Raw genomic sequence first — 13,507 nt, 5'->3', positions numbered from 1 at the left:
TGTTCTGGCTGAAACATTGTTTTGCACATTTAAAAGGAGGATGAGGGGTGAGGAGTTGGAGGGTGAGGGTAGAGGAGATGAAGAGGGGGTCAGGAGGGGTGAGGAGGAGATGGGAGAGTCTTGATGGAGACAGAACCACCAGATGGTTGTTCGTGTTTTAGGTGGGGAACCTTAGAGGGCCATCCATTCGATTTCACTGGCCTCCCTTCGCCACTTCTAATTGGTTTGCTATTTTTAGAGAGCGGCACGACTGTGTTAATGCAGCATAAAACATGTCTATTGATCGATTTAATAATAAATAGGGCTATTCTCGAATATCTATTTAAAGGTCACATGATAGTGGTTTCCCTATCTCACCTCCACCGCCACATTCAAATAGTTACAACATTTATCTCCAAATATTTTATAAGGAAAAAAATTTGAATTTTATTTTGCTATATTGCGCTTTCGAATTAACCCTCCTTTCAAAAACATGAAATGTTTTTCCTCATACTTTTAATCAATTTAAATAATTTCCTAAAACCTCTTGTATTGATAATCCAGTGTGGTAGAATCCCAGTTCTGAGAAGGTCTTTCCTGGGTTCCTAGAAAAGCCCGGTTTAATTCTCATGCATGGATCATTTACTCCAGCGGCTCTCATAAACCAACACCCATTAACCAGGGCTTGGATATAAACGTCCATCTTAATTCTACGGTAAAGGTCATCTCAACAAAAACGCCCTAAAACGCCAAATATAGACTCTTCTATATTTAGCCCACTGCATGCTGTATGGGTTTATATAGTTTTTTTTATATATATTATATGCATATAACTATATCGTTTTTAAGCCTTCATGAATATATAATTTTCTAAAACTGCAAATCGACAAGTCTACGTTTTTTACTTTTTTTTTTAAAAAACATGTTATTTTGTTATTTATGTTTTAATGTCCCTAACGAAGTGTCCCCCAGCCGCCGGCCCTCCAGGCCGGGAGAGGGGGTGGGTGGGCCGGTACCTCCTGCCCACAGCCGGCAGACACTGGGCTTCAGAGCGCTGAGGAGAGCGCTGAGGGGAGGAGGAGTGAGTAGAGGAGGAGGAGCGGAGGAGCAGGCAGGTGGAAGGAACGCCCAAACAAACCCATCAATAAACGGGGGGCAACGGCGGCTTCTGCAGTCCGAGATAACACCAGGACCCAGCGGCCAGAGACGGGAGGATTTACGGTACGGTGTCTCGAGAGGAAGGGGCAGGAGAGGGGAGAGGAGGGGGAGGAGGAGGTGAGGGAGGAGGAGGAAGGGGAGGAGGGAGAGGAGGAGGGAGGAGGAGAAGACGGGGGTCTGGAGAGTTAACGGCCCGTCATAAAGAAGGGGGCGTGGAGGTTCGGTAGAGGAGGGAGAAAACGAGAGAGAGGGAAGGAGAGAGATAGTTAGAGAGGACGGGAGCAAGAGACAGAAGATTGGACACGAGGGGGAGGGAGGGAGGGAGCGTCCGAGGGAGGGGAGGAGGGGAGTAGATAAAGCGGGGCGGCCACCATGAGCTCCCCACTCCCTCACGCCTCCCTGAGCCCCAGCCGCCGGCTCCTGGACTGGGAGACGGAGCAGCTCGCCGCCCGCAGACTCTCCTCCCCGCGCCCCGGGGACCTGCTCGCCCCCCCGCCCGTCCCCCGCAGACCCTCCGCCATCCCGGGCTACCTCCTCACCCCCTACCGGGACCCCCCGCCCCACCACGCGGACCACCGGGGGCAGCCGCAGCTCCGTCTCTCCCAGCTGTCCCTGTTCCCCCCCGAGGGCCCCCTGGCGCCCCCGCCGGCCCCCCACCGGCCCCCGGCCCGGGGCCCCCCGCCGTGCTGCCGGGCCCCGGGCGCCGGGCCCCTGCTGCGGCTGGGCCTGCTGGCCTTCAGCGGGCTGTTCTGGGCGGCCGGGCTGGCGGTCTTCACGCTGGGCGTGTGGGCGCGGCTCTCGCTGGCCGACTACATGCTGCTGTCGTCCAACCGCTACCCCAACGCCCCGCTGGTGCTGCTGGCCGCCGGCGCCGCCGTCACGGCCTGGGGCTTCCTGGGCTGCCTGGGCGTGGCGGCGGGGCTGCCCGGCGTGCTGCGGGCCTACGGGTTCTTCCAGCTGCTGACGCTGGCGGCGGGGCTGGCGGCCGGGCTGTGCGGCCTGTTCTACCGCCAGGACATCGCCGGCGGCTTCCGCAGCGGGCTGCAGCGGGCGGTGGCCCGGTACGGCGAGGACGCGGGCCGCGCCGACGCGCTGGACTCCCTGCAGCGGGCGCTGGACTGCTGCGGCGCCGACGGGTGGCAGGACTGGCTGGCGTCCGACTGGGCCAATCGGGACGCCGCCTTCTTCGGCGGGAACGGGACGGCCGGCGCCGCCGCCGCCGCCGGCGTGGTGTCGCTGCCGGACAGCTGCTGCGCCCGACGCATGGGCTGCCGGAACAGGCTCCTCCCCCCGGAGCGGGAGGGGGGCGTGGAGGGGGTGGAGCCGGCGGAGGCGGAGGCGGCAGGGATCCACCCGCACGGATGCTTCCGGAAGGTGTTCAGCGTGGTCAACGACAACGTGTTCCACATCGCGGCCTCCGTCCTCGGCCTGGCCTTCACCCAGGCGGGGGGCATCGCCCTGGCCTGCCTGCTGGCCAACCGGCTGGCTCCCAGGCTGCACCGGGGGGGGGCCCTCCTCCACAGGGGGGCCCTGCTCCCACCGGGACCGCCGGGCCTCTAGAACGCTGCCTCACCTCCACCTGAGCCCTCCTCCTCTGGATAGGGGGGTGGGTTCTCTGTTCTTATGGACCGTGGAGTGTGACAGTGGGGTGAGACAGTGGGGTAAGACAGTGGGGTGAGACCGTAGGGTGAGACCATGGGGTGAGACCGTGGGGTGAGACCGGGGGGTAGACGGACTCTTGGCCCAACGACAGAATGATCATGCTTCCTTGAATTCTAACGTCTCTGCTCGATCCTGCTTGGTAATCAATACTACGCACTATTGATTATTACCATGTAGTTTAATTATTTGAACAGTGTTTAAGATGCCGATCACTGAAGCTGGCCCCTCCCTCCAGACGTTCTACGACAAGAGATCTTCTCAGTGCTCTTCACCCCCTGATGGCCCAGGGCTCTTGAATCTAAATTAAAACCTAAAACTTATTTTAAATAATTGGTTTCTGTGGTAGACTGATGTAGCAAAGACAGTTTTAGTCTAAAGTCCAAAAGGTTGCATGTTCTCATTGTGTATATATTGTGTATATGATGCCACCGTAATGTAGTTTTGTTAATAAGTGTTGAATGTAGTACAAAAGGCTGTACTATATAAAATGTGACCCTGAGAACCATCATTTTCAGGCCGTACTGTTGAAAATGGACCAGAATTTACATGTTTTATAACTTTAAAGACTTCTTAAGTCTCTGCTCCTGAGAAACGATGGTATTATCAAACCAGCTGAACATTATAGGGGCTTTCATAACAGAAGCATGATGAAATCATTATAATATCGCCCATATAGAACCAACCTGTACTGTGTTAATATGTAATAATGAACCTCTCTTGTCTTTATCATACAGATGTTATCAATTGTTAAGTTAAGGTAAGTATGTAATGTGAATATATTCTGTAGTAGGTTCTTTCGAACTGGGAAGGCATTGCACCACCCACCCAAGCCAACCCCACTTTAGAATCCATCATACCCTTGTCCTTAGTCCACCGGATGAATCCTGTTTAGGGCTAGTATGTTGTAAATCAAAAGTCAGACCACAGTCGATTAGGATTGAATGATGATAATGTATTGGGGTGGAGGGGCATGAAACACGCACATAATATAGATGACATCTTATCGATCGAATGCAGAAACAAAATCAATGTCTCATTATAGAAAATGCAAGTGAAGGTTTGTCTTTGCGGCTGCAGTAGCAGTAGAGGCTTGATGGTTTTCAAACTGTATGAATAAAATAAACTGCAAAAAATCATCTGTGACTATGTAGTCCAGGGTTGATATGCAATGTGATAAATGTGATTACTATCTCCTTTAGTGCAAGATGCAGACTTAAGGATGTATATATATAGAAAGTCACTCAAGTTTAACTGACCCCTTGTGATTCATGGTTTATAAAGGAACATTTAAAAACAGGTTTATGATGTTTTTAATGAGAAATGCCAGCACAAAGGTCGTATATTCTCAAGATGCACACCAAACGGATGATAATGAATGATTGAATGTCCCTCATAACTGGACCCACCTGGGCAGAGACGATCCTATCTGATGAGGAACAGAATAGAGAGGGAGCCAGGGAATTTATAAAGACACACAGACACACAAAGACATAACACAACACAGACACAATACAGACGTAACACAACACAACACAGACACGACACAACACAGATACAGACCCAATACAACACAGACACAAACACAAAACAGACGCAACACAACACAGACACAATAAAGACGAAACAAAACAACAGACACAAAACATCAGACACAACACATACAATACAACTCAGATACAACACACACACACAATATGCAATACTTTACAGAAACAACACAACACAGACACACAACCAACACACACAGACACACAGAACAAATATGGGAATCTCATCATAGATTATTAGGATTATCAGGATTATTACCTATGCCTCTAATCATTTAAAGTTATTGTGTGTTTATAAAATAAATAATTGACTTGTTCTAATGTGCTTCGCGTTTCCCTGTTTGTGTGTCGTGAATAATGAGTCCATGAAGCCAGCTACGCAATCGGCTGCCCTGATTATTCTGATCGATTAGCCTACATGGAGCAGGAATCTCTTCTGTCGTTCACCCGATTTGAACCAATTCGCCTTCTTCACCGAACCTGCTGGAGTTCTTTGTCACATGTTTGATTCTATCTTCACTAACAACCCATCTGGTATGTGAACTATTATACAAATGGATAGCACCATTTTAACACTTCAGTGAGCAGCTTGTATTCTACCTTACACCCCTCCCCTGCTCTCCTTCCCTTCCTACAACTCAGATTTACGCAGTGATAACGCAACAGGCGCAGAAAAGGGTTCCCGAATAACGACTATCAACACTCTACCCCTTCGTTTTGAAGTGTGTCGCACTTCTGGACACTTTCGGAGGACGTGTCCCCATCAACCGTCTTTTGTCTCCTGATGGTTCCGTAATGTTCACCTTATTCTCTCCAGCTGAAGCCTAAATTTGGAGCGTCCAGACCTCCCGGGATCATGGACCTCAAGTCGGAGCTCCTGAAGTCTATATGGCATGCCTTCACATCGCTGGATGTGGAAAAGTGTGGCAAAGTGTCCAAATCGCAGTTAAAGGTAAGTTAAAACCAAGGACTTTTCGTTTAATCTGTCAATATAAAATCATTGCATAAAACGCGTACCTGAGGCAGAATGTATACCATTCAGTAGCCCTGGAATATCAGGGGGATGGATTAAGATTAGTGTATCTTGTGTACACAATCATAATGACGTAGCGCTGGTATGTTATGCGTGAGTTGTGGTGTTCAGTGAAGCCAGCGGGGGGTCAAAGTCCTCTCTGGCGGCCTGTAACCTAACCTGAGCCCGGCTTGGGTTTGTTTTACGCTTTGATGTAAAATAACAGAGAATGTTCCCCAGTCAGCAGGGTGGGTAGACGGGGTGTAACCAGTGTGGACTTGTACTGAAATCCTACAGAGGAATCCCACACGTCGAGACACGCTTATTCCCGAAAGGATCCCCTGTGTGTTTGTGTGTGTGTGTGTGTGTGTGTGTGTGTGTGTGTGTGTGTGTGTGTGTGTGTGTGTGTGTGTGTGTGTGTGTGTGTGGTTCTGTGTGTGTGTGGTTCTGTGTGTGTGTGTGTGTGTGTGTGTGTGTGTGTGTGCGTGCGTGCGTGCGCGGGCGCGTGCGTGCGTGCGTACGTGTGCCTACGTGCGTGCGTGTGCCTACGTGTGTGCAAGTACTTGTTTGCGTGTACGTGTGCGCGCGTGTGTGGTGGGTGCCCAATGCCCCGAACTGTCCAAAGAGCGATTCTTTTTTCATAATAAATGATTGACTTATTCCCTTAATAAGTGAAGCCCTTCGGGTCTCTGTGCCAGTTTCTGACACACAACCTACGGAATGTTTTTGTTTTTTTCCCATGCTTCCGCGGTCTCCGTATCCCACGTTGTGTCCCACAACCTATTGAATGTTTTTTTTTTTTTTCCATGCTTCCGCAGTCTCCATATCCCAAGTTGTGTCCCACAACCTACTGAATGTATTTGTTTTTTTTTCTCCATGCTTCCGGTCTCCGTATCCCAGGTTGTGTCCCACAACTGAATGTTTTGGTTTGTTTCCATACTTCCGGTCTCTGTATCCCAGGTGCTGTCCCACAACCTGCACACGGTGCTGAACCTCCCCCACGACCCCGTGGCACTGGAGGAACACTTCAGGGACGACGACGACGGGCCCGTGTCCAAGCAGGGCTACATGCCCTACCTCAACACCTACATCCTGGACAAGGTGCGAGGGGACGGCCTGGGTATCAGCCCCGGGTCTGGGTCTCAGCCCTCAGCCCTCAGCCCTGGGTCTGGGTCTAGGCCATGGGTCTGGGTCTCAGCCCTGAGCCCTGGGTCTCAGGGTCCCAGTCCTGGGTCTCAGCCCTGGGTCTCAGTCCTGGGTCTCAGGGTCCCAGTCCTGGGTCTCAGTCCTGGTTCTCAGCCCTCAGCCCTGGGTCTCAGTCCTGGGTCTAAGCCCTTGGTCTCAGCCCTCAGCCCTGGGTCTCAGCCCTGGGTCTCAGCCCTCAGCACTGAGTCTCAGCCCTCAGCACTGGGTCTCAGCCCTGGGTCTCAGCCCTTGGTCTCAGCCCTCAGTCCTGGGTCTCAGTCCTGGGTCTCAGGGTCTCAGCCCTCAGTCCTGGGTCTCAGTCCTGGGTCTCAGCCCTTGGTCTCAGCCCTCTGTCCTGGGTCTCAGTCCTGGGTCTCAGGGTCTCAGCCCTGGGTCTCAGTCCTGGGTCTCAGCCCTCATCACTGGGTCTCAGTCCTGGGTCTCAGCCCTCAGTCCTGGGTCTCAGCCCTCAGCCCTGGGTCTCAGCCCTGGGTCTCAGAGTCTCAGCCCTCAGTCCTGGGTCTCAGTCCTGGGTCTCAGCCCTCATCACTGGGTCTCAGCCCTCATCACTGGGTCTCAGTCCTAGGTCTCAGTCCTGGGTCTCAGCCCTCAGCCCTGGGTCTCAGGGTCTCAGCCCTCAGTCCTGGGTCTCAGCCCTGGGTCTCAGGATCTCAGCCCTGGTCTCTGGGCTGGTTAACGGAATTCTTTCTTAATTTCAGAAAAAAAACGTGGGAAAACCAAATATGTCATCAATATATTTTCCATATCTGCATAGTCGTGATTAATAATGGTACTAATGATCAACGGTTGGCTCATTAGTGGAAATGTACGAGTTTGATTGTCTTGATTCCATGATTTTATAGCAACAAACAGTGATTGAATACCGTTTCTCTGGTGACCAGGTCAAAGAAGGAACATTCGACAAGGAGAAGTTTGACGACGTGTGCTGGATGATGACGAGGAAGAAGAACTACCTGACGCTGCCACAGGGGTCGCTGTTGTCCGAGAACGACAGCTTCAAGCTCTTCTGCCTGTTCAACCTGCTGTCTGAAGACCGCTACCCCCTGCTCATGGTGGCGGAGGAGGTAGGATCTGTCACGTGTGAATAGATCATATATATACAGAGCCTGGGAGATCACATGGACAAATGTTATGCAAGTGTTTCAAACTGTTTATCGTGCATCATAGTATGATTATTACAATATGCACGCCGCTTTTACAATGCGAACGCTAAATGCTACACGTTAACCTGCGCAGGCGGAGTACCTGGTGAAGAAGTTCTCGGTGGCGATGAGCCAGGAGTGGGACAGCCGGCCGCTGGAGGACCTGCTGTCCCAGGATGCATCAGCGCGGGAGGAGGGCCTGTCTGTGTGGCGGTTCCTGGAGCACCTGGGGGCCGGACACATGCTCCGGGTCCCCAGCGGCGAGGCCTTCAGCCTGGCCCTCAACGAGGTCTTCCTGGAGATGTACCACGGCGTGCTGAAGATGGTCAGCTCTCCTTCAGCATTCTAATGTTACGATGCTGGGATGACATGAGGTCATGTGACCAGACGCTTTCATCCACATAGTGATGGGATGAGTACCACCGATGTGCATAACTGTTATGACCCTCTTGTCTCGGGCATTGAGGGGGTAACATAAAGCTATCTCAAATAGTAAAGAGTCTTGGGTTCACGCATGAGAAAAAAGGTTTATTGTTACAAAAGAATATCAAAAAGCTATACATCAGGGGGAGCTAGGTGAAAAATAACTAACAGAGCAGACCTAACTTAAACTAAAATAGTCTTTCTAATTACAGTTAAAAAAGAGGTGTAAGCCTCGCTCCCTAACTTGACAAACATGAGAAAATGGGGCACCAATCATACCACCTCTACCAGCTGAGCTAATTCTAACATAAACTCCACACCTAACGCCTTATGCAGCTCTTGTTTAGTCGTGGCTTAATCATTGGTTCTATGCTCTTGTTGTACTCAGTCTGGCTCTGACCAGCAGCTTTGGATGAGAGGAGAACGTGTGTGTCTCTGCCCCAGGGCTACATGTGGAAGAAGGGCCACATGCGGAGGAACTGGACGGAGCGTTGGTTCGTGCTGAAGCCCTCCTCCATGACCTACTACGTCAGCGAGCAGCTGAAGGACCAGCGAGGAGCGATCCAGCTGGACAAGACGTGTGTGGTGGAGGTGAGTCCCTCAGCTCTCGCTCCCTGCGCCGAGGTTTCAACACTTCAGCAGTGAAGAGTTGGGCCTCAACGGGCTTGGAACCAGCAGCTCTTACTGTGGTCTGGCAGCCTTTACTCCTGTTTACTCCTGCTCTGCTCTACTCGATTCTACTCGACTTTACTATGCTGTTCTACTCTCACCGTACTTACTCTACTCTGTTTTCTACTCTAACTCTGCTGTGTTCTCCTCTCTCCTCTTCTTTCCTCTCCTCCCCTCTGCCCATCCTCTCCTCTCTCCTCTCCTCCTCTCTCCTCTCCTCTCCTCTCCTCTCCTCCCCTCCTCTCCTCTCCTCTCCTCCTCTCCCCTCCTCTCCTCCTCTCCTCTCTCCTCTCCCGTCCTCTCCGCTCCCCTTCCCCTCTCTCCTCCTCTCGTCTCCTCTCCTCCTCTCTTCTCTCCTCTCTCCTCTCTCCTCCTCTCCTCCCCTCTCCACTCCTCTCCCCGTCGTCTCCTCTCTCCTCCTCTCCTCCCCTCCTCTCCTCTCCTCTCTCCTCCTCTCCTCTCCTCTCCTCCTCTCCTCTCCTCTCCTCCTCTCCTCTCCTCTCCTCTCCTCTCCTCTCCTCTCCTCTCCTCTCCTCTCCTCTCCTCTCCTCTCTCCTCTCTTCTCTCTCCCCTCCTCTCCTCTCCTCTCCTCTCTCCTCTCTCCTCTCTCCTCCTCTCCTCTCCTCCCCTCTCCTCCTCCTCTCCTCTCTCCTCCCCTCCTCTCCTCTCCTCCTCTCCTCATCTCCTCCCCTCCCAAGGCCCTCCCAGACCGCGATGGGAAGCGATGTCTTCTCTGTGTGAAGACCCTGAATAAATCCTACGAGATGAGCGCCTCGGACCAGCGGCACAAAGTAGAGTGGATCCAAGGTGGGTCCCACTGGTACTGGTTTACTGTCCCGCTAGCACTGGTTTACTGTCCCGCTGATACTGGTTTACTGTCCCACTGGTACTGTCCTACCGTCCCACCCGGTACTGGTCTACTTTAGACTCTACTGTGTACTGTTTTATTTTTCCACTACTACTGTGTGTTTATATATGTGTGTTTATGTGCGTGTGTGTGTGTGTGTATGTGTGTGTGTGTGTGTGTGTGTGTGTGCGTTTGTGTGTGGGGGGGGTGCATGCATGTGTATTTGTGTGTGTGTGCAGCCCTGCAGACAGCCCTCCGTCTGCTAGGGGAGGGGAAGTCTTCTCTGCACAAGGAGCTGAAGCTGAAGAGGCGGGTCCAGAGAGAGCGCAGCCAACGGGGACGTAACCTCAGCACCTGCAGCAACAGCAGCAACCTCAGCCAATCAGATGACGGTTACCAGGAGACGGACGAGGATAGGGAGCGACACAACCAACAGATAGACAGCATCATCCAGGTGAGGGAGGGGTCGGGGGCGGGGGGGCGGGACTTACTGATGGTTTAAATCGTGTACATTTGGACGCCGTACATTTTTGATAAGTTAACAAGAAGTGTATTAACTGAAGACGTAGCGTGTGCGTACATTTAATTTAATAAGAAGTGTGCGAGTACATTTAAGTTGGTAAGAGGTGTGAGAATATATTTAAGTTAATAATTATAATAATGGATTGAATTGATATAGCACTTTTCAAATCAAAGACGCTTTACAATGGAGGGGGACCTCACTAACCACATCCAGTTAATAAGAAGTGTGAGAGTATATTTAAGTTTATATGAAGTGTCAGAGTATATTTAAGTTCATAAGAAGTGTGAGAGTACATTTAAGTTTATAAGAAGTATCAGAGTATATTTAAGTTCATAAGAAGTTTGAGAGTATATTTTAGCGAGTAAGGAGTGTAAGAAGTGTGAGATTATATTTAAATTCATAAGAAGTGTGAGAGTAAATTTAAGTTTAAGAAGTGTGAGAGTATATTTAAGTTTAAGAAGTGTGAGAGTATTTTTAAGTTTATAAGAAGTGTGAGAGTATATTTAAATTAGTAAGAAGTGTGAGAGTATGATTAATCGAGTAAGAAGTGTTTAATCTGAATTAAAAGTGTTCTCCTTCCTCTTCCTCAGCTGGCACGTGAGCAGGAGAATCGCAGAAGAGATGCGGAGGAGGAGGAGAGGAGCCGGCAGCAGGAGGTGCAGAGGGAGCTGGAGAGACAGCTGAAGGAGGCGCAGATGGTGAGTCCCAGTCGTCTACCTGTACGCATCACTTCCTGTCTCACCTTTACACGTCCTGTCTCACCTGCACAAAAATGCATGTTTACCTGTGTGTGTGTGTGTGTGTGTGTGTGTGTGTGTGTGCGTGTGCGTGTGCGTGTGCGTGTGCGTGTGTGTGTGTGTGTGTGTGCATGTGCGTGTGTGTGTGTGTGCGTGTGCGCGCGTGTGTGTGTGTGTGTGTAGATGAGGGACAGCATGCAGCTGGAGATGGAGCAGAAGGAGCAGGAGGCGCAGCAGCAGAGGAGGCGGATCGAGGAGCTGGAGGAGACGCAGCGGAGGCTGGAGGCCGCGCTGCAGGAGGAGATCCAGGCCGACCGCGAGGAGGAGGGGGCCAGGGAGGAGCTTCAGAGGTACACACACAGAGACACGCACACACGCGTAAACACACGCACACGCAACTAGTAGTTTGATGCTGAGTAGAATATAAGGCCCTTCCCAGGAGCAGAATTTAGATCTCACACCCGCTCCTCCTCCTCCTCCTCCTCCTCCTCTTCCTCCTCCCTCTCCTCCTCCTCTTCCTCCTCCCTCTCCTCCTCCTCTTCCCCATCCTCCTCCCCCCCCTCCTCCTCTTCCTCAGGTTCCTAGAGGCAGAAGAGGAGAAATCCCGCCAGTGCCAGCTCCTGCAGGAGCAGCAGCGAGCCCAACGGGCTCTCCCGCCCGCAGAGGAGGTGCCAGGAGGCGGGGGGGAGGACGAGGAGGAGGTGAAGGAGGAGGAGGAGAGGGAGGAGGAGGAGGTGGTGGAGGAGAGGGAGGAGGAGCCTAGCCCCTCCTCCGCCCTGGACTGTGCCGCCCAGGAGCTCCAAGACCTGAGGGAGTCGCGCCAGAGAAGCCGCAAGCACCTGGAGGTAAAGGGTTCGAGTCCCGGCTCATCGTGGGTGATATTGCCGTGGGGCCCTTGAGCAAGACATCAACCCGATGACAGCAACCACGGTCACCACGGTTACCGTTACATTGGTCAGGAGCTGTGATATAATGTGGATCGCTTAAAGCAGAAAGCTGCGTTAGTTCTGTAGAGCGCTCATAACAATCTACTACCGCCCAACATACAAACCATGTTTAGAGAAAGAGAAGTGGGTTACGCCCACAGAGGCGAACTCAATTGGGAACAACCTACCTGTAATACAGTGATGAAAAGCAGGTGCAAATCTGTCAGTGGCGTGAAGTTATGGAACGCATTACCAGAGAAACTAAACCAAAAATATGAACAGACAATATGAAAAGACATTGAGCAGTATCACTATGTGATTGTTGATAATGGTGATGATGATGATGAACATCGTTATTCTCATTATGGAGGTTAATGTATTGACCCTTTTGGGTATATGTAGGCGTGTATGTATATATATATATGTAGGTAAGTGTATGCATGTATATGCAAACACACCGTTTGTATGACATTTGTTTGTTAGTTTAAAAAATGTGAGAAGGGGGGGCTTAATAAAAGCTGAAGCTTCGGATCCTACCCTTTGGAACGACCAATAAAGGCATTCATTCATTCATTCTACCTCCCTCTCTCCCTCATCCTCTATTTTCATCGTTCTCTCTCTCTCTCTCCCTTCTCTCTCTCTCTCTCTCTCTCTCTCTCTCTCTCTCTCTCTCTCTCTCTCTCTCTCTCTCTCTCTCTCTCTCTCTCTCTCTCTCTCTCTCTCTCTCTCTCTTTCCCTCTCCCTCCAGGAGGTCCAGGAGAAGTTGAGGAATGCGAGCCAACACGTCCGCCACTGGAACGTGCAGCTCAACCGGCTCATGACTCCCATCACCCCTGGAGGTAACCTCTTACCTCTGACCTCTGGGTCTCCTCTCTGGGGTGAACCCATCGGTTGAGACACAATACGATGGACTCCTTCACCCCCAGACGGGGAAGGAGGAAGAAACAGCCTTCTAAGTCCTTCTAATTAATAAAGGACATTAATAAGAACAAAATATTAAGTATTTTACCTACCTTTTAAATACGATTATGCAAACTATCTGCCTCAGTGAGTGAGAGCCGGTCAGTGACCAGCAGGTCGCTGGAGTCTTGTTGCTCACCAGCAGGGAGGCAGCGGACTCACCAACGCCTCTACACGTTTAAAACAAGGCTTGATACTCCTCCCTGGACAAAATCAAACTCACTATCACTGACGTTTTCTATCTTCAGATCGGACCGAACATCGCAAGACAACAAAGCAGAACATGTGTCCCAAGAAGGAGGGCGCGCTGGCCAGCACAGAGTTCATCTCCAAGTACAAGAGCAGGGCCGGCAGTCCGCCCCCAGAGCCCCAGGGATTGGACAAACACACGGACACAGTCAGCAAATCAGAGGGCTCGGATGACACTGCTAAGGGTCAAAGCTGAGAGGATGGAGGATGATTAAATTATGAATACAGAAAAACCCACAGAAATGATCAACGCATTACATGTTTATTTAATTAAGAACATGGAATAAATAGAGCAATAAGCATAATAAAACGAAACGGTATAAATGTGATTCATTATATTTATATGTTTGTGAGACTTTTCCTACTGGACATGCAGTGTTAATTTCATTCAGAGAACATTTGAAGTAATAAACTACATTGAACAATTTTGTGCATTCAAGTTTCTGGCTTGATATTAACAATAATTA

General features: G+C 50.9%; 2 protein-coding genes across 3 annotated transcripts; both read left to right on the top strand.

Moving 5' to 3' along the window:
• Positions 1-98: 98 nt before the first annotated feature.
• Positions 99-4,095, top strand: LOC115532380 (tetraspanin-7-like). Its single transcript, XM_030342150.1, has one exon. The coding sequence runs from the start codon at positions 1,510-1,512 to the stop codon at positions 2,695-2,697; it is 1,188 nt and encodes a 395-aa protein (XP_030198010.1). The 5' UTR covers positions 99-1,509; the 3' UTR covers positions 2,698-4,095.
• Positions 4,096-4,721: 626 nt separating this feature from the next.
• def6c (DEF6 guanine nucleotide exchange factor c) lies at positions 4,722-13,369 on the top strand. Of its 2 annotated transcripts, none has more exons than XM_030342117.1 (13): positions 4,722-4,880; positions 4,989-5,298; positions 6,319-6,459; positions 7,446-7,628; positions 7,801-8,031; positions 8,574-8,720; positions 9,497-9,605; positions 9,885-10,099; positions 10,759-10,866; positions 11,089-11,255; positions 11,483-11,750; positions 12,580-12,670; positions 13,040-13,369. In XM_030342117.1, the coding sequence occupies exons 2-13, from the start codon at positions 5,203-5,205 to the stop codon at positions 13,234-13,236; spliced, it is 1,953 nt and encodes a 650-aa protein (XP_030197977.1). In that variant the 5' UTR covers positions 4,722-4,880; positions 4,989-5,202; the 3' UTR covers positions 13,237-13,369. The 2 variants fall into 2 exon arrangements, with proteins under 2 accessions (XP_030197977.1, XP_030197979.1); XM_030342119.1 differs by having other exon boundaries at positions 4,727-4,880; positions 5,164-5,298.
• The last annotated feature ends 138 nt before the right edge of the window (positions 13,370-13,507 follow it).

Source organism: Gadus morhua, chromosome 19 (assembly GCF_902167405.1).
Source record: "Gadus morhua chromosome 19, gadMor3.0, whole genome shotgun sequence".
In the NCBI taxonomy this organism is placed as follows: domain Eukaryota; kingdom Metazoa; phylum Chordata; class Actinopteri; order Gadiformes; family Gadidae; genus Gadus; species Gadus morhua.
Note: the sequence above shows the minus strand (reverse complement) of the source record. Positions and strands in the feature narration are given on the sequence as shown.